The sequence below is a fragment of the Odontesthes bonariensis genome, chromosome 1, assembly GCF_027942865.1.
Source record: "Odontesthes bonariensis isolate fOdoBon6 chromosome 1, fOdoBon6.hap1, whole genome shotgun sequence".
Lineage (NCBI taxonomy): Eukaryota > Metazoa > Chordata > Actinopteri > Atheriniformes > Atherinopsidae > Odontesthes > Odontesthes bonariensis.
In genome coordinates, this window is record NC_134506.1 from 16,269,856 (window position 1) to 16,289,044 (window position 19,189).

Consider the following 19,189-nt stretch of genomic DNA (forward strand, 5'->3'; position numbering starts at 1 on the left):
TTTTTATTAAAGCTTACATTTAAAATGGTTTATATAGATGTAGGTATATTTTATGTCAAGAGACTTCTGCTGCTTCATTTGTGTTGAGTGACTGGACATGAACATTAACGGTTCCCCTCGTGTCTGACGTAGGATTACAAAAACGGACCCAACAAATGGAAACCGATGAACTATAATTGCCTTCAGTTCCTGCCATGTGAACACAAAATGGGGGAGTATTTGTGATTGCACAATTGTTTTTGGCAGCCCAAATGTGACCAACACCTCAAGAATGGGTCAAGCTTCAGCATTTAGACATTTACAGTGAGGGGATCTCAGTTTGTATGGTGTAAGCCTGCTTACACTTCAGTTCAATTCAAATTGGGTTGGAGCAAACTACTTTTCATTAATGAAACATCTCCATCCATGATGTGAATGGTGTTTTCTTGGGTGAAGAAGACCCCCCACCCCCAAATCTGTGTGAGTGAAGGGTCTGAGAATGATTTTCTGAACCGAATGAACACTGAGAAACTGAGCTGAACAGCATTTTCCAACACGCATCACGAAAAATCTGAGGGAAAACCTAACCAAAGAATGCGTGATCCCTAAAGGGAATGACGCAGCTTTCTTCTGTAAAACGGGGGCCGATCGGTACCAAGGTGCACCGATTCTGCTCTGCTGAATTAAGAGTAGCTCTTAACCCTCTTTGCAGCTTATCTGTACATCAGTTTACAAGTTAAAAAAAATAAAAAATGAAGCAGCTCAAACTGAAATAAAACCAGGTGAGCAATGGGGCCTTTTTACACCGGCTCTGCTGACACTACTGTGGAGGTATGATGTGTACAAAATAAAAATACAAAGAACAAAAAAAACACTAAAACAACTTTTATTACGCAAGTCAATTCTATGTAAAACAGTCTAAAATTACACTGGAAAGAGGCTGACCCATTGAAGGCTGATGTCTAAATGGATTATTGCAAACGACAGAAGTGTAAAAAAAAAAAAAAATACAGGTCTCTCTGTCAATAAAAAGTTGACCATGTTACTCATGGTGCAGAAAATTGTTCGGTTGCATTTCAACTAGAAAACCATTGTCACATCCAGTCCTCTACACATGGAAACCCCTCGCTGCTTCATCATCTTGAAACCTGATGGAAGGGAATCAGGAGAGAACCCGGGCCTGATGAGCGAGGGCCCGTATCAATGAAAACAAGGAGCCCATTGTGACTATTCATCAGTCTTTTCCTCGGCTTGGTAGTGTCTGTACTCTGGTTTGAGCTCCCAGGTGTTCTTGTGCGTTCCCTTCACATTGTAGATGCCGATATCACGCAATATTTCCTTCAAGTAAATCTGAGAGAGGAAAAAAAAAGACTAAATATAAGGGGAAAAAACTAACACTCTTGGCCTGTGAGAATTAAAATCATAATTGTAAGTATCATTAATCGTCAAAAGTTCTCAAATAGGCAGCAGTAGAATTAAGGAACTAAAATAATTGTGTGAACCCAAGTAACCCACATTTAAATGACTATGTAACAAGCAGGGCTCTGCCCCATAACAAATGTATAATTCATCCCCATGAATGCGTTTTTTTCTGGGCCAAAATCATCTGGCATGAGCAGCATTATAACAAAGGCCCTCCTGCTGCTCTCTGGTCTTACCACGGGCTGTTTGGTGATGTCCACCAGGTCTTTGATGTTGTAGTACTGGTGCTTCTCAAAAGCAGAAAACAACATGTCCAGCACCTGCTGCTTGGTAGCTCTTGCTCTTTTGCCCTCCTCCTTCTTTTTCCGCTCGTACTCGCGCTGCAGCAAAGAGTAAACGGACGGAGCACAGTTATCACACATTAATCTGCAGCTTGCACATTAGTTGCCAAGCAGCTTCGGCTGCCATCTCTTATTACAACTCACATTCAAACGTCACTAATCATTTTCTTAAGAATGCAAAAGTCTCGGTTAGCTTTACTTTTTCTTGTATAATTTGTAGCATGTAGGTACAAAAATGTACAAATCCCAGAGGCTTGAGAATGTTTCGCTAAATGCATCATTTATGTGCCTGAATAACACAAAACATGTACAGTCCTCTGTAGGACTTCTTACATTGTAATCGTGGTTGGCCACAGGTTTGTAATTGCTGGTGACAGGTTTCGACAACTGCTGCGACAGCCTGACTGGCTTGGAAGACTCTTCGATCTGTAATCTGTTCAACAGAGGATCACTTTACCAGCCACACGATGTCATCACACGGAAACATTAAAGGGACACTCAGCACAAAGACGCAGTGTATGAAAATTCAGCCATGTTGCCCACACAATCTATATTCATGTATGCAACTCGGTTCTTAACTTTATTAAATTGATCTAAATAATACTCACCTTTTCAGTTTCATGTAACTTTCACTAACAGCAGGTCTGCACTCTGCTCTCTGCACTACCATGCCCTCCAAGGCTATTTTATCTGGGAGAAAAGCAGAGTTCATTAAAGCTTGGATTAAAAAAAAACCTGAAAATAATCTGTGGATTGTGATGCATGTTCAACTCAGGGAGGAGGGATAAAAACAACGCTGTAAATGCAGTTGTATAAAGTGTCGAGAAAGGACTAAACTAAGCTTCCAACTTGATCACAGTAACATGTAAAAAAATGTCCTCGATTCATTTACAACCATTTTTTTTTTTTTTTTTTTTCCAAATCATGATTTCTTAATTTTCCAACTGTTACAATACAATAAAAACATTACCTGGCTGCTGGCTCAGACTGAAGGTCACGCCTTAAATGGTCGTTTTACTGGAAGTTATTCACGCGGGTCATCTGCACCGTGGCAGACTAATTCAGTCTATTCCCTTTGCTCTGGCTCTGTTTTCAAGCACAGCAATATTCTGACCGCTGACCTTATTCTAAATAAGAAAAGATTTTGGTGTTTACTTGAGTTTAAAATCGAATTCCCATTTACATCCCCTATGCCGACGCAATATTTCTTTATTATCCAAATTCCAGAAAACTTCTTGCTTTTCTAGGATTTTGTCCTTCACTCCAAAAGTGTCCCCCACCGGTAGCTGGAGGAGACCAGAGCATGTGCCGTAAAGTAGCCGTGTGTGCCACAAAAAGCAGTGAAAACTCCAGTATGAAATCATAGTGCGGTTGCGGTGTATAAATATCCACATAATGCAACTAAAGCCGGGTTACGGTAATCACAACATGGCAGAGTCTCGTTCACAGTAACTTAGTTAGGCTGATATTGCTGTGCGTGTAAACTGGTGAAAAAATAAATACTACATTACTTCGTAAACAATTTCACCTTAAACTTCACAGCTTCTACAATTTTTCTACTCTCCCTCTTTGGGTCACGGTGTATTTGACACCATCCTGCTTCGCCTACTCTGACTGTTGGCCATGATGGCTAAGAACCGGATGGCTCCACGAAAAATATCAAACACAGCAGCTCGAACAATCTAAACACCCGAGAGAAAAAGTACAAAAAGTTCATTAAAAGGTCACAGGTCAGAAGACTTACATGGCTGCCAGCTGTAAGGACTGGGTAGATATAAACCAACATTTAGAAAGAGGCAAACATCAAGTGCCTTTGTCACAAATTCAACAACTGGCCCGACTTCCCAACCACCACCGAGAGCAGACAACTTGAAACCAAAGTCGCCACATGGACTAAACTCTGAGCAACAGTCTAACAGTGTGCAGAAGTTCTGCACAAAGAGCACAACAAAGAAGATAAAATCTGTTGTTACGTGTGAAAAAAACATCTAGTCCCGTCACCAACATGCTCACCTCCCTAAGGTCTACCTACGGCTCATTATTATGATACCACAAATGCCATTTGTTGAGAAGAATGAGACACTCAGTCCAGTGAAGCAGTTTTGTCACTTTGTGGCAAAATGGAGGACTCACCTGGACCTGCCCCCGCCCCTGAACCTGAGCTGCTGCCATCAGATCTTTCTTCTGACTGGCCTACAGGAAGGGAGGGAGGGATGGTAAACATGAAATAACAGGGGATGGAAGACGGGGATGGAAGGAGGGGAGTCGAGCAGCAACATCAACACCCAGGTTTTAGTTAGTCCGACACAAAAACGTTAAATCACACAGCTTCTCGACATGATCTCTGTCAATCAAACACACGGGCATAAGAGCAAAGCAAGCAAGACTTTGTGACGAGCGAGCACAGACACCGTGTCCCACCACTGATGCGCATCCAAGACAAGGCTGCACGAATGCTTGTTTTTACAGGCTCAAAAGAAAAAAGAAACAAAAAAAACCTTGATATGGTTCTAGTCCTTTCTGGAAATCAACTGAATTTTATATGTTGTGATGCTCATTTTATCAGCTGCCTTTCCGATAAGCCTCGGCTGAAAAATAAACATCATATTATGCTTAGCAATATTTCTATGGTTAAAAACAGTGTCTGTGTACCGTTTCAGCCCTCAAACACACTCTCACACACACACACACACACACACACACACACACACACACACACACACACACACACACAGATATACATACAAGGGTCTCTCTAAATAAACACTGCAGCACAAGACCACCAGCACTCAAAGCAAAACAAAAAACATGACCTCATAATATTCAGAGGGCAGACAAGGCTGGTGAAATCCAAACTTAACCAAAGAAGCCCATGCAGAAATTAAATCAACTCCACACTCAGCAATGATTTGTGTTGTGCTACATTGTTCCCAAATGGTACGGTGTGACTGATCGCACAATCAATCAACTGTGGTGATTGGCATGAGACTGAAAAGGTCAACCCACAACAAATGACTGACAAATGCTCAAACAGTACAGCTGCAATTCCCATATGCAGAGACAGAGTAATCAGACTGGATTAGGACAATGATTTGACTGGTTTCCATTGTACAGTACGTTGCTTGTATGTACAGTGTTAAGACAACTTCACACCCAAGAAAAAGTCTCACAACAAGCGACGAGAGACGAGCAAGACAGGCAGGAAAAGACTGTGCATGAAGACAGCAAGCTGTACGAGTAGCAGAATGGACGCGTCCACCAACTCATCACACAGAACTTACCTCTGGACTCTAGTAAAAGCAAATATTTCACATGACAGAAAAAGTGCTCTGCGGACTCTAACAGGCGCCTCATGTTGTCAGGAACTCACCAGATGAGCTCTCTGTGAAGACCGCCAACATCTGACCTCCCACTGACTGCATGGTGAACGGATGGTCACGAGGTGCTGACACCGTCTTATCTTCTATGCCTTCAATCACAGTCAGCTCTTCATTCAAAGTAAAAGACACCTGCAGACAGCACAGAGAGGCACATGTTCTCCTTTCAGGGCCACCGTCAATCACACCGTCATTATTCGGACTCTCATATCAGTGTACAACGTAGAGAACACATTTTGGACAGTTGTGTTAATTCTATGCACAGAAGTTGTCACCTAACATAAATGAATTCAAATGAGCTTTTTTATATGGAAAAACACTCATTTTATGACCATTTTTCTGAGCTGGTTTGGATGTCGCTGGAATAAGATCAGTGGCTAATTCTGGCACTTCCCATCTGTTAGGATGCATAAACAAGCCCATGGGAAAATTGATGGGACAGACTGATAAAACGGGTGAGCTGAGAGCCCCGACGAGCACACTGGGAATGTAGCATTAGTTGTTTACCGAGACGCAGCTGCAGGAACGTATTCTGGACAGTAACGGTAAAGGACAGATTGCAGGGCTCGTTAACAACACAAAGAGTAATCCCCCTGACATGCCACTGAGCAGGAGCGACTCTGCACCCCGGATGGAATCTATTGGCTGCGAGTTTGTGTCCACGTTATTTGCCGAGAGTTCAAACCATGTCACTTGCTGATGCCGTGTGTGACATCATCAGCTACGCTGTTGCTGAGTTACAAAGAACCCAAGCGGTTAGTGGCAATATCCGATTATTTAAACCACATATCTCTCTCTGCAACACTTCAACTGTCCAAAAGTTTGTCAACGTATATTTGTTTATATCTATTTTCATTTCATTTTGTCATCTGTCCACAACAATAATTCATTCTGCAGTAATATATTTCCCCTTCAGGGATTAATTAAAGGTGGGGTATGAGATCTTGGAAAAACGGTTCCTGCAAGCTATATTTTTGAAAATACACAACCTTGCCTCTCCCTTCACCCCACCCCTCGAAACCACACCTTCAAAACACATGAACGAATCAAGAGTCTGTGAACGCGCGGGGGGGGGGGACAATTGATTGGCATGTCAGAATCCAATAGAAGTAACTCTCATCATTACTTCTATTGGTCAGACATTTCCTCTTGCTACACCCTCTACAATGGACTAAAATATAAAAAAAAAAAATTCCAAACATTCTATTTTAGTGGGTGCAATGGGGTCATGAGGAGGTTTTCGGACAATATGATAAAAAAAATGCTCCAGAAAACATCTCATAGCCCACCTTTAAGTATTAATGAACTGAACTGAACTGAACTGCGTGTGGCACATTTATTTGAGTATCAGCGGGCTTCCTTTGAGCATCACTCACCTCTGCTTTTCCTTGGTTTCCTTTCCTTTAAAACAAAAGCAAGAAGCAAAATATCACTCCAATGACTGGCAAGAAAAACTGTTCATTTAAAACTATTTATTTGCGGTGGTACATTGACAAAACACACCCGTCCTTCCCTACTAGTTTCAACAACTGTACAGCAGTGCAAAAATGAAAGACTATCATAATATCTACATTTTCCTATCTATAACATTGGAAAAAAAGTGGAACCTCACATTTCATGCAAGTATCTCCTTTCCAGTCTGTCACACTCTTCAAAGACATTATGGTTACCTTGCAGGATATTTGTGACAGCGAACAGCAGTAATAGTTGCATAACACCCTGATATTTTCTGACATCGTAACTGTACAACGAACATCTCTGATAGCTGCGAGCTGCAACCCCACATGATGTATACTGACCTACATCGCCTGATATAAACGCTAACATACAAGAGTTAAACCTAAGCTCCTTCTGTGCGGCCCCAGCTTAAACTCAGAAGACAGGTTTCTGACACATTTTATGGACGCTCATTTATTTCACATACTTGCAGATTCTGAGTTTCCCGACTTCTCCTCTGCCTGTCGCCTTTGCCCATTGTTGAGAGAGGTATTTTGGCACCTGCAAAAAAGAAGCATGTCGGTATTTTATGAAAGATTATTTATCTTTAAACAAAGGTCCCTGCGGTATCAACAAAAAGTGGTAACTATTCCATTTCATATTAATGAAAATTGGATGCCGTTGGGATACTTTCTCATCCAGTGACTGTAAGGACGCACTGCCTGTTTTTGGAGCCACAGATGTATTACTACTGCATCAAATCCACACCGCAGTTTGGATCTAAATGCCTACATTTGTGACCCCTTCAATTTTTATACTATATATTAAACAGTAGTAACAAAATTTGAATGCCATGAAAACAGAAGCGTTAACGTGTTGGTCAAAGTATCCAGCTTTGGCAGTTTATTTGACACTATTCCAATCAGGAGGTTCTCATAATATTAGTGACAAAAATACAGAAATACATTTCGAGAGCTCAACAGACCCACCAAACACAGATACAGCAGTCAGCGACCCTATTGAACTCCATAAATCCTTCAAGTTTGGCTGTTTTTTTTGTTGTTTTTTTTACCAACGTTAGAAGAGCTCTCAACTCAGTTGGCTTATTGGGATTTTTTTAGATGGGTACTTTCAACTTATTTGACCTATTTAGGCAACAGTTGGTGGTCTTAGCTGACGTTAGCTATACCGCACTGTTTCATGCGGCAGTCGTATAAATGCTAAGCTATGTTACAGTTAGCCTCGGTGTGTTTACATGAATAACTGAGCCTAAATCACACTTATCAACATGATTTAAGATGGTATACACGCACCTTAACAAGCCACACTCCAGTGTTCTGCTTGGCACCAGTTAAGTCTACCTCTCCTTTTTCCGACATGTTTTAAAATGATGCTAATTTATCGATTCACCCGCCATACGGGAGCGTAGGAGAAATATGCAAGTACGGCACCTCATATGGTCCACACCAATGTTGACGTCCTTCTTCTTCTTTTGTTTTTAATGGCAGCTGGCATTCTTGTAGTTGCATTTGCCGCCATCTACTGGACTCTACCTCTTACTCTAAGCCTAAACCAGTCTTAACCAGGTACCTCATTATGACCCTCCTCTCTTCCCTAGCCTTCCCATGTTCTACCAAGTTCCTTAAGCTCCCCCCTCCCTTACCTATTCCTTCCCTCAACCCTCTCCTCTCCCTCTTATACATAGGACGTTCTAATAATACATGTTCTACTGTTTCTCTTCCCCCACAACTACACTGACCTGTTGCATGTGCCTATTATACTAAGAGTGCTATTTAACCCACTATGACCTATCCTAATTCTACTTATGATTACTTGTTCTGTCCTTGTTTGCCCATCACACCCTCCTTCCCCTACTGTACTCTGTAGATTGTATAAACGTCTCCCCTTTCCCTGACTCTTCCAATACTGATTCCACTGTTTATTCATTTCTTTCCGTATTAAACTTTTGTCCTCTGTTTTAGATAACTTTACTTTCATGGAGACCTCTTCTTTCTTCACTGCTTCCTTAGCTAACTTATCTGCTAATTCATTCCCTCTGATTCCTACATGTGCCGGTACCCACATAAACACTACGACCCTCCCCTCTTCTATTAACCTAGATGTTTTTAACTGTATTTCATATAATATTTCTTGATGATTATCTGCTATCCTGTTTTTAATACTGAAGATCGATGAGAATGAATCACTGCATATAATTATCTTTTTTTCCCTCACACTCTCCACCCATTCTACTGCTAATAGTATTGCACATAGCTCCACTGCATATATACTTAAATGGTCCGACGTTCTTCTTGACACTGAGCTTTGGTGACTAGGGACAGCCACTGCTGCCCCTGTTGCCCCTACTTTCTGCTCTTTGGAGCCATCTGTATATATATGCACATCATCCTTGTATTTCTTATCTATATAACTATAAAATTCCTGCACCAAAACCACAGTTTTACTTATTTCCTTAATATTTTGCATTTCTAAATATACCTTGGCCTCCTGCAGCATCCACTTAGGTACCTTTGTCCACAGAACCGTCGGGCTCACCTCAAGATGATGTACGCTTAATTGTTCTGCTATTCCCCCACTGACCCATCCAAAACTTGTTTTATCCCCTTTCCCCTTTTCCCAGCACATTTCCAGAACTCTCTTTACTGGATGCTCCCTGCTGTGTCCCTTTAACTGCACCCAGTAATTCGCCATAAGCTGTTTCCTTCTAAGCCATAGTGGCATTTCCCCTGCTTCAAGGCAAGGCAAGGCAAGGCAAGGCAAGGCAATTTTATTTATAGAGCACAATTCATACACAAGGCAATTCAAAGTGCTTCACAGCTACATAAAATCACAAGAAGGCAATAAAATCATTAAAATAATAATAATAATAATAATAATAATAAAATTTTAAAAAAATTAAAAAACCCATTAAAAATAATCGTTAATTAATTAATTAATTTAAAAGTGAAGAGTGCAGATAAAATACTTTCAGGTGTCATATGCACAGCTAAATAGAACTGTTTTCAGCCTGGATTTAAACATTGTCAGAGTTGAGGCCTGTCTCACATCTTCTGGAAGACTGTTCCAGATTTTAGGAGCATAAAACTGAAACGCAGCCTCACCTTGTTTAGTCCTGACTCTGGGCACCAGCAGGAGACCCCTCCCTGAGGTTCTCAGAGCCCGAGTTGGTTCATATGGCTTTAACATGTCAGAGATGTACTTTGGCACTTGACCATGAAGAGACTTATACACAAGCAGAGCTGTGTAGCGTTATTGGGCATTTATATATGCATCAAATATAAGGATTTATAAGACGTTCTCACTGTCTCAAATAAACCTTAAACCTCGAATTTAGGGCACCACCTTCCTATATTTTACTTGCTTTAAGTTACAGTCAGGGAGGAAAACTGTTAAAATCTTATGATCCTGGTATGTTAAATTAATAATCAATTTAATAATTAATTAATAATCAATTAATAATCAGTCTCATATCTCGCTACTTTCGTGAAAGTTCTCGTTTGGTTGGACAGACATTACGTAAAGAAAGCATACGACACAATCTGTGATTATAACATATATATAGATATATGAGCTATTTATTAAAATGATATGACCAAAACATGAACCTTTAAAACAAACAGGAGATGCATTGAATATGGGTGATTATATAAAACACTTAGTGAATGGAAAATAAAATATGGGAATGGAGCGATACTGGATTTATTCAAATAGTTTGGGTTGGCTGACTATTTGACGCTAAATACTGACATTTCGGATTAATTTATCATTCTGTGAAAGCCTCGAGACATCCATCAAACCCACTTTAAGGTGAAAACGGGTCGGTCTTACTGTGCTGAAGTTCTGCTTAGTCAGCTCGGAACACGGCAGCGGCCACGCGGGGTCCGAGGGGATTTCTCTTCCGCTCTCTGGGCCTTCCTGGTTGTGGTGGCTGACTTTAGTGGACTTCTCAGTTGCTTCTTTTCACCGGGAAACGGGAACGATGGTGCCGAGGGCTGTGGTTCGATGATCGAATCCTCCGAGTGTCAGAGTTGGTCCGTTGCTTCTCTTATGAAGTGAACTTAAGTTCACAGAAGATTAATAACAGGTTGCTTGGAGTTGGCTTTCTGGGTAGGAAAACTTCATTCTGTTCTTATCTTTGTTCGGGTCTTTCTTTCTCGTCTCTGGGGTCTCACTGGGTTCTGGAGGGCTTCCTCCGGCCGTCCTCTGCATCACTCATCCTCACGTCCTTCCACTCTCTCCTGAGATTATGGGAAAACTCCCAAAACTCTGGTGAGCTCTTCTTTTCTTCTCAAGCCATCTCCAACTCTCTCTGAGCAACTGTTCTCTGCTCAAATCTCCTTCTTCTCTGTCCTCTTTCTTCTTTCTTCCTTTTTCTTTGTTCTTCTTGATCTTCTCTCGATCTTCTGAGTTTGGATTCGCGGTTCCGTGGTTTGATTCTCGGAGGCGGGGCTTACACTACTCTTTCAGCCAATGATATGCCTGAACTGTGGGGACGTCTGCCTGTGTGTCTTTGTGTAAGACGATCTTAGTCATCATTTTATGTGGGGATTTCTGGATGAGACAAAGAAATTCTATTTCTCCATTACTCTGTCTCATAGAACATTTGTCTCGGTGATTCTGAAAACACTACATCTTGTTAAGATATGCAGATTAAAGATATAATATAGACTTGCAATATAAAGACATCAAAATAACACACAACGTAATTGATGATTATGACTTTCAAAATTCAGATGAATATCTATGAAATCGTGACATATGAATAGTGAACCACACAATGTTAATTTTCTGTGTTAACAATGGGGACACCAAACAAATACCAAATAGATACCGAAGGGAGATCGTTAAAAGTTAATAGTTGCATATATCTTGTCCATTTTACTGAGTCCTCTGGGATTTAAATGTTCAACTAATCAACACTGCAGACCACTAGGGGGCAATGTGGTTCCATCAGGCAGGTTGGGCATTTTCAACCAAGAGCAGTTCTTTGTCAGTATTTAAGCCAGAATCGTACAAATTGTCTATATGCATCTTGTGATCAAGCTGGAAACCTGAAAGAAATTGTATACGGTTATCACACACATTTAATATAGTTTTAAGGTTCGACTAAAAGTGAGTCTTAGTGAAGTCTTCTCAGTTCGTGTGTAGCCGTCTGGTCTCTTTCTCTGGTGGGAAAGGGTGTTAAAGTGTCAACTTTGATTTATGGTGAAGATAAGATAGTAAGTCTCCCACCTCTCCAACAGAAAGATTCTTTGTTCATTCGAGTTTTCCAATTTTTATGGCAAGTGCCTGTTGGAGTTCCCCTCCACGAAAACTTTCAAAAGGGTAGAAGGTTGTCATGAATTAGGCAGTTTCTGTCTCTTTTTCCTTTGTGGAAAGAAAATGGAGATCTGTTTTTTATCCACATTCGTAAACATCCCCCACAGGAATGTTGGTTTTGTCAAAGTTTGAAAAACTCTTAATCCACATGGCACTGTGACTGCTACAGCTGTTTTAAAGTCTATTCTCTGAGCGACAGGAAGCCAGTGCAGAGACCTGAGCACTGGACTAATATGGTCGTATTTCCTGGTTCTAGTGAGGACTCGAGCAGCAGCGTTCTGGATGTACTGCAGCTGTCTTACAGCCCGTTTAGAGAGCCCAGTGAGCAGGCCGTTACAGTAGTTTAACCTGCTGGAGACAAATGCATGGATCAGTCTTTCCAAGTCTGGTTTAGACATTATTCCTTTGATTCTGGCAATGTTTTTTAGATGGTAAAAAGCTGCTGATGTTACAGATTTAATGTGGCTGTTAAAGGTCAGGTCTGAGTCCAATATTACCCCGAGATTTCTAACTTGATAGTTAGGTTTTAGAGAGAGAGTCTCAAGGTGACTGATAACACTTTCTCTTTGTTTCTGTTGGCCACAGACAATGATTTCAGTTTTGTCTGAGTTTAGCTGGAGGAAATTGTTTTGCATCCACACACTGATCTGTGAATGACACAAAGGCAGTACCACAGCCTATCTATCTAACAGCCTTGCCACTTACTATTAAGCCCCATTGTACTGGCTTTTTGGCTGCAGTTCCACCAGAATTCCACTGGGCGCGTCGGTGGAGACCAGAATGAATTGGGCCCAATAGAGCTAGATGCTACAAATGGTCAGTTTCACCTGTCTCCTCAAGAGCGCTCAGATTTGAATGTAGTTTCTGAGAGCTCAACATGGGTTTCAAGTCAAAAATCTACTGAACGAGTATATATATCGCTTTGATTTCTTACAGGTTGGCTTCTTGTTGTCCACAACGCGCTAGCATTGTGCTAATGACAGCTGGTCGACCGGCGAAAGAATGAATTACGACCAGAGGCACCGCTTGAGGCCGATTTCAGACCAGAGCGTGGCGTGGCGGCAGCGAAACGACGGCAGTCTTACGCCGGTTATCAGGCGGTGTGTTCAACTTGGCTTTTCACACCGGACAGTCCGCGGCCGCGGTAGTTCTGCTCCAGCCCTGTCTGCATTCCCCATTCATTTCAACGGGACACCGCCGGCCACCGCCGGCCGCTGCCGTCCAAATTCCGTTCGAGTTCTATTTTCCAAAAGCAGCGCGCACGGAGGCGTCTCCGCGCCGCTACCGCCCGACTACCGCCGCGTCGGTGTGCAAGGACAGATCTGTTTCCATGTATTTTCACCTCCGCCGGTGAAAATCGCTTCCGTTCCGCCACGCTTTGCCGCCCTGGTCTGAAATAGGCCTGACGGCTGGCTCCATACCAAGCGACAACAGAATTAAGATGTACTTTTTCCGCTTATATTACCACAGATTCTCTCTTACTATAGCTCTTTCTTCTTCTTCTTCTTCTTCTTCTTCTTCTTCTTCTTCTTCTTCTTCTTCTTCTTCTTCTTCTGTTTATTGGCGGGTTACAGCATTTAGTGTGTATACCGCCACCTACTGTACAGGAGTGTGTAAAGGAACTGGCAAGACTATATCACTTTTTCATAATGAAGTGTAGATAAATAATAACTAAAGTAAGAAAATAAATAACTAAAGCAAATAAACAGAATCAAATAAACAAACAAACCAAAACGTATATTAAATTATTTTAATTAAATCTGTTATCTTTAGGTAATGGATAAGAGCCTTAATTCTATTTCTCTGCATTCCTTGTTCCTCCAGTATGTTATGGTACAGCTCTTCCTTGAAAACGCTGCTGCCTTTGAAACCAACAACAAGCAGGAGTGTTGCCGTAAAGCGGCATCTCCGGTCGTAAACTATGTATGACGTCATATACACTTAAAATCCTTTTTTTAAGCAAATGAGTGGCTCTAAAATTCTAAAACTCAGCCATGGGTATTTTCTAAACATCCTCTTTCGAACACAACATTCGAATTACTAGAGAAAAAATTATATCTTGAGATAAGGGCACGCTAGGGCGTATAGCTCCATAGGACTCCATTCATTCTGGTCTCCAAAAATTGAGCGCCCCACGTGGAAAGAGGGTGGAACTGCAACCAAAATCGCCTCGTTGGAAACCGGAAATGCACCGTGAGTTGCTAATCGGTAGAATCTGTGGCAGTACTGTGTGTGCGTCTTCATTTAATAAGAGAAACGATCATCTGTCCATCATCGTATAAAGCCCGCCCTGGCAATCTGATTGCGTCGACTGATTCGATGTCGGGCATAATTATTTCCCAACTGAGCAGAGCCAGACCGAACTTCCCGACCAAAACTTTTATGGGCGGGGCTAAATTCGGCTGGCACCCAGGCTACTTCTCCTCCCCCAATCTCTTTTCAATCTCTTGCACCGTATTTATCTTCACTTGTTCCTCTCTATTCTGTTGTTTACCACTGACACTCTCCTTCCCCACTCTCCTGATGGTTTCAGCATATCATATTTTTTCACTCACTTTTATCTGCTGCACTGTTACCTCTCTTTTCATAGCCTCACATCCCCAGTAAGCTGTAAGCTGCACTATGCTCTCCCCCACAGTTACAGCACTTTGGTTTCACACCTGTCCCACATTTCCCATATTCATGATCCCCTCCACACCTTGCACACCTTCTTTTGCCTTTGCATCCGCTAGCAACATGTCCGTACTCCTGACAATTGAAACATCTCATTGGTTTTGGGACAAACTCTCTCAACTATACTTTACAAACCCACAATAAAGTTCTTTCAGGATAATCTTCCCCTCAAACTCTACCACCACTGTCTCCGACTCTCTTTTCTCAGATCCTCTTGTCATTCTTTTAACATCTTTAACTGTAGTACTTCTCACTCTCAAGTTCCCCACTAAATCTTTCATGCTAATCCCAAGGGGAACCCCCGTTATTACTCCTTTGCATCCCACATTTCTCTGCTCTCCCACCCTCACTGCTTTTGTAACCTTCATTTTTCCAACACTCACCATTTTCTGAGCCTTCCCTGCTTGCGTTTCTGTGTTACACCCAATTACCAAGTTTCCGTCCCCTAACACCTTAGCATACTTAACTTCTCCCACTTGTACTCTGATTATTTTTGTGATTTTTAGTGGATCCATTTTCCGTACTCCCCCTTCACCCTCAAATCTCACCACTACATTAAGGGATCCCTTTTTCCCACTCCTCCCCTCATCTCCCTGCCCCTCACTCTCCGTGCCTTCCAAACTATCCTTATCTTCTTTCTTCCTCTTTTTCCCACTCATCCTTTACTCCTTCTCCCTCTTCCTACTTGCTCCCACTCACTCCCTCCTTTATCAATCTCATCCTCCTCTCCACTCACTCCATACTGTTATAACTATCTTCGGCCCACTCTTTCCCCTCCATTTTACACCCCGACTTACAGAAAAAAGCGCTAGGATATCGCTACCGGACCTATACAGGCCGTCGGCCGATTTCCTCACCACCTACTCTCTGCAAGCTGTCCACCCACACTCTACCCTCCTATGATAATGATAATTTATCTGATCTATTCCCTATTTATTCACTTGTTTCCTGAAGATAGCTTTCCTCCAAACAACTGTGTCATGTATCCATTTACACTTCGACCGGAAACCGACTCTATCTATCGTTGACGTCCTTCGCTATGCCTGGCACCATATTAGGTGCAGGTAAAATAATAATTGTTAATAAAAAATATAAAGGTAAAAAGGAAAAGCCACACGGAGTCTCTGCTAGATCACATATTTTACAGCAATCTGCAAAAAATAAATTTACAATAAAAAAAATAAAAAAAAATCTAAATATTTCAGTCACAGTTTACAAATTATGCTTTAATACAAAGATTTGGGGGCTTTGTGGGTCCGAGGATCCGACCCAACGATTCGTCAAAAGCAGTAGGTTTAGGAAAAACAATTATTCAAGAGTTTTTATTCTCTCTGTAGAAATTCAAAAACAATTTTACAAAAACAAAACAAAACAAAAAAAAAAAAAAAGTCAGACCAATGTGACAGACTGGTCTTAAAATGTCTTACAATGTCAGACTTTTCCCCCACTGACAGCACACCACAATAAAAGAACAACCAAATACGACAGGATGAATATCAAGTAAACTACATCTAATGGTTGATGTGCTGTTCCTGTTGTTATGTAGCCAAATCTAAAAAGACAGCCTGATATAGAGTATAACAATATATGAAAAAATATAGGATTTGTTTAAATATCTTTATATCTTTCCATATCATCAGCTCTAAAGCCGTATTTCCTGGGTTAAAAAGCATGCTCTGCTGGCTTGCTCTGTAAGAACTTGAATAAGTTTAAAATATTTACCACAGCATTGAATCCAGTCAGTGATACAAACTCCCATATATGGACATCTTACGTGTCTTTACTGTCCATTTGGTCCAGTCTAGTTTACCTTACAAAGAAAAGAAGTTTCTGTACACACATAGTCCATATTGTACAGACTCAGTATAAAAATTTTACCAGACAGCTTGCTACTGGAATTCTGCACGCCGACAGATTTCTTTAACACTTTGACAAGGTGTTACAGGAACATTCGGTCCTTGCTGTGGGAGAAGCGCGTGTTCAGCTCCTGAGACTTCTTCAGCAGCCGCTCCTTCTGAGCGTCGTCAAAGCGATTCACCTGCAGGTCGGCGTCCCGATCAAAAGGCTTCCTCTCCACTGGTTTGTCTGCGGTTTCCTTGGCTTTTTCTTTCATCTTCTTTGTGTGCAAAGTCATGAGGGACTCGGCGCGCTTAGATTCCTGAAAGCAGCAATGAGGGTACAGACACCTCAGTCCAGGCTTTAGTGGAAGCACTTGTAAACAGGGTCATTTCGGAGCGACGAGGTAAAGCTACTTACATTATATTTAGATACTTTCTCCGCAATTTCCAATTCCTTCCGGGAAACTTGTGGGACGTCATCTTTCTCCTCCTCACCCTTCTTCTTTCCTTCCAGACGTTCCTAAGGGGAAGGAGCAAACCTATGAGATCCAGAGATCTGAAATAGAAACAAGAAGCAGCCTAATGAGAATGATAAAATAAACTACCCTGGTCTTGCGCTCCCTGTCGGCTGGCGTGTCCGTCCAAATGGAGCGGTCCTTGTTTTCTGGACCGGACTTCTTCTTGAAAGTCCGCGCCCCCAAGCCAATGTGCTGCAGTTCTGGTGGGAGCTCCGTCATCCATGTCTCTCTGGCCAGCACCTCAGGAGTGTCCTGTTGACAGAAAAATACACACCGAACAAATTCAGAGGAAGAAAACCTCAAAAGGTATGAAAGAGGAGTTCAAAGTTCAAACTACGTCGGGGGGGGGGATAAACAGGTGGAATGAAACGAGGACTCACATCTGTCAGCTTCTCTTTCATCCTTTGTGCCCTGCGCTCAAACTCAAGTGCCACAGTGTCCTGAATAGGTCCTTTGGCAGGCATGGGTCCAATCACATCCTCACCCTCTTCCTCGCTGCTCGAAGGCTCGGCACGGTAGCCCGGGGGTAAGGCAGGCCCTGGGAGATCGTCTTCGTCCTCAGCAGCATCGTCTTCATCATCATCATCACAAGTTTCTCTGCAAAACCCTGGGGGCAAAGCCGGTCCGATCGCAGGCGGCCTGAGGGAATACTATGAAGTTACAGCTTCCACAAGTAAGCATTTACTCGCATTGTTATCCTGATCAATTTCCATTAGCTCAGTATAAAACTGCAGGGTGTACTTTGCTCACCTTTCTGGAGAACTCTGTTGTTTTTTAAATCCTGGAGGCAGAGCTGGCCCAAAGAAACCATCATCATCATCATCATCATCATCATCTTTGTTCCTGCTCAGAGACATGTGTTAGTGTTTCTTTGTGTGTGAAGACACCGGTGTACTGTTCGCATACAGTCCACATGTGCACCCACTCTGCAGGTCTATCTCTGGCTGTCCTGGCTCTTTTGACCGCCACCTCCGGCTCACCCTCACCCTCATCCGAGGAGCTCGACGGTTCCCCCCGTTTATAATCGGGAGGCAAAGCGGGTCCAGCGACTGTAGGGTTAGAAGAAAAACAGTTAACTCACAAACAAAGGCAGCCTGATCCAAATACGTCCGATTCATAATTTGATTGGTCTCGGATAGCATCTGCCAAATTCTATGTTGTCTTCCTTACAGCCTGCTTCGTGATCTTCGTCTTCAGAGCTCTCCTCTCTAAACATCGGGGGCAAAGCAGGTCCAATAAGTTCATCAGACGACATCTTTGTTACAGATTCAGTCGTGTCTGTTCAGGTGAAAAAACTGCCTCATAAACTAAGGGACGCGTTTGACCTTTAACTCAGGAAGTAAACAGTAGAGTGTGGTAATATTCTATCAAGCTAACGAAAATTGGCGGGGGGGGGGGGAAACAAGCGGTGAGCTGCCAGAATAAAAGTGCGAGAAAAGAGTGAATTTGAATTCATTCATATTTTTGATGCTTTGTACCTTTGCATGAAAATTAGGTAATCATTATTTAATCTCTAACATCCAACTCAAAAGCATTTTTCGACTTTGTAAATAGAAATACCTGTTGAAAATAAAAGAAAAATAAGTCATAAAATCTAAGTCAAAGTCGTTTTTTCTGTTAATTTCAGTGTATTTATCCAATTCTGTGGGCCAGTTGTTGCACTACATTTAATCCCAGTTCCTAAAGTGATTCACACATTCTGAACAATGATAAACTAAAGAATAATAGGGACGTGGTAATGGAAGGTGGGAGCATCTGTGTTGGGTAGAGGAGTCACATTTACAGATTTATGCAGACATGTCTGAGGATTAAGACAGCAGCATTGTTTGATTAACAGTTAAAGGGGCGTGTTGAGTTTCTGAGTAAATGTCAGTATTGTCAGCAGAAATGAAAACATTATCATGGGAACTTTGATGATTGGAGAACGATAAAGCTCCACAGTCATTCAGCAACAGGCGTAACCACAACATGGGAAACCAAATCCAAGTTCCCACAGAGAGTTTGTGAATGTGATTGTGAGTGACCATGACAGAAAATCATCTCTGGAATGGTTCACACACAGAGAATAAAAGCCAGACAATAAACACACATTTTTAAGACGAAGAATGAAAGTGACTAGTGCGATGAATAAATGAAGGGGACGTTGAGAGGAAGGGTTAAAACTTTTGCAAAGTTTGTCACAAAGAAAGTGGAAAAACGCTGTACCATACAGACTATGAGGATACCATTCAGTCACACACGGGTCACAAAAGAAAATTACATCA

General features: G+C 41.9%; 2 protein-coding genes across 3 annotated transcripts; both read right to left on the minus strand.

The window, feature by feature from the left end:
* Positions 1-848: 848 nt before the first annotated feature.
* On the minus strand, positions 849-8,025 carry LOC142401200 (general transcription factor IIF subunit 2-like). 2 transcript variants are annotated; one of them, XM_075486534.1, is made up of 9 exons: positions 7,870-8,025; positions 7,044-7,117; positions 6,496-6,520; positions 5,113-5,251; positions 3,876-3,935; positions 2,351-2,432; positions 2,076-2,175; positions 1,638-1,781; positions 849-1,329 (listed from the first exon to the last, which is right to left on the minus strand). In XM_075486534.1, the coding sequence occupies exons 1-9, from the start codon at positions 7,933-7,935 to the stop codon at positions 1,207-1,209; spliced, it is 813 nt and encodes a 270-aa protein (XP_075342649.1). In that variant the 5' UTR covers positions 7,936-8,025; the 3' UTR covers positions 849-1,206. The 2 variants fall into 2 exon arrangements, with proteins under 2 accessions (XP_075342649.1, XP_075342732.1); XM_075486617.1 differs by lacking the exon at positions 3,876-3,935.
* Positions 8,026-15,690: 7,665 nt separating this feature from the next.
* On the minus strand, positions 15,691-18,276 carry gpalpp1 (GPALPP motifs containing 1). The gene is made up of 7 exons (XM_075470650.1): positions 18,096-18,276; positions 17,851-17,974; positions 17,676-17,768; positions 17,306-17,564; positions 17,013-17,177; positions 16,826-16,927; positions 15,691-16,727 (listed from the first exon to the last, which is right to left on the minus strand). Exons 1-7 carry the CDS (start codon positions 18,178-18,180, stop codon positions 16,509-16,511), a joined length of 1,047 nt encoding a protein of 348 aa, XP_075326765.1. The 5' UTR covers positions 18,181-18,276; the 3' UTR covers positions 15,691-16,508.
* Between the last annotated feature and the right edge of the window lie 913 nt (positions 18,277-19,189).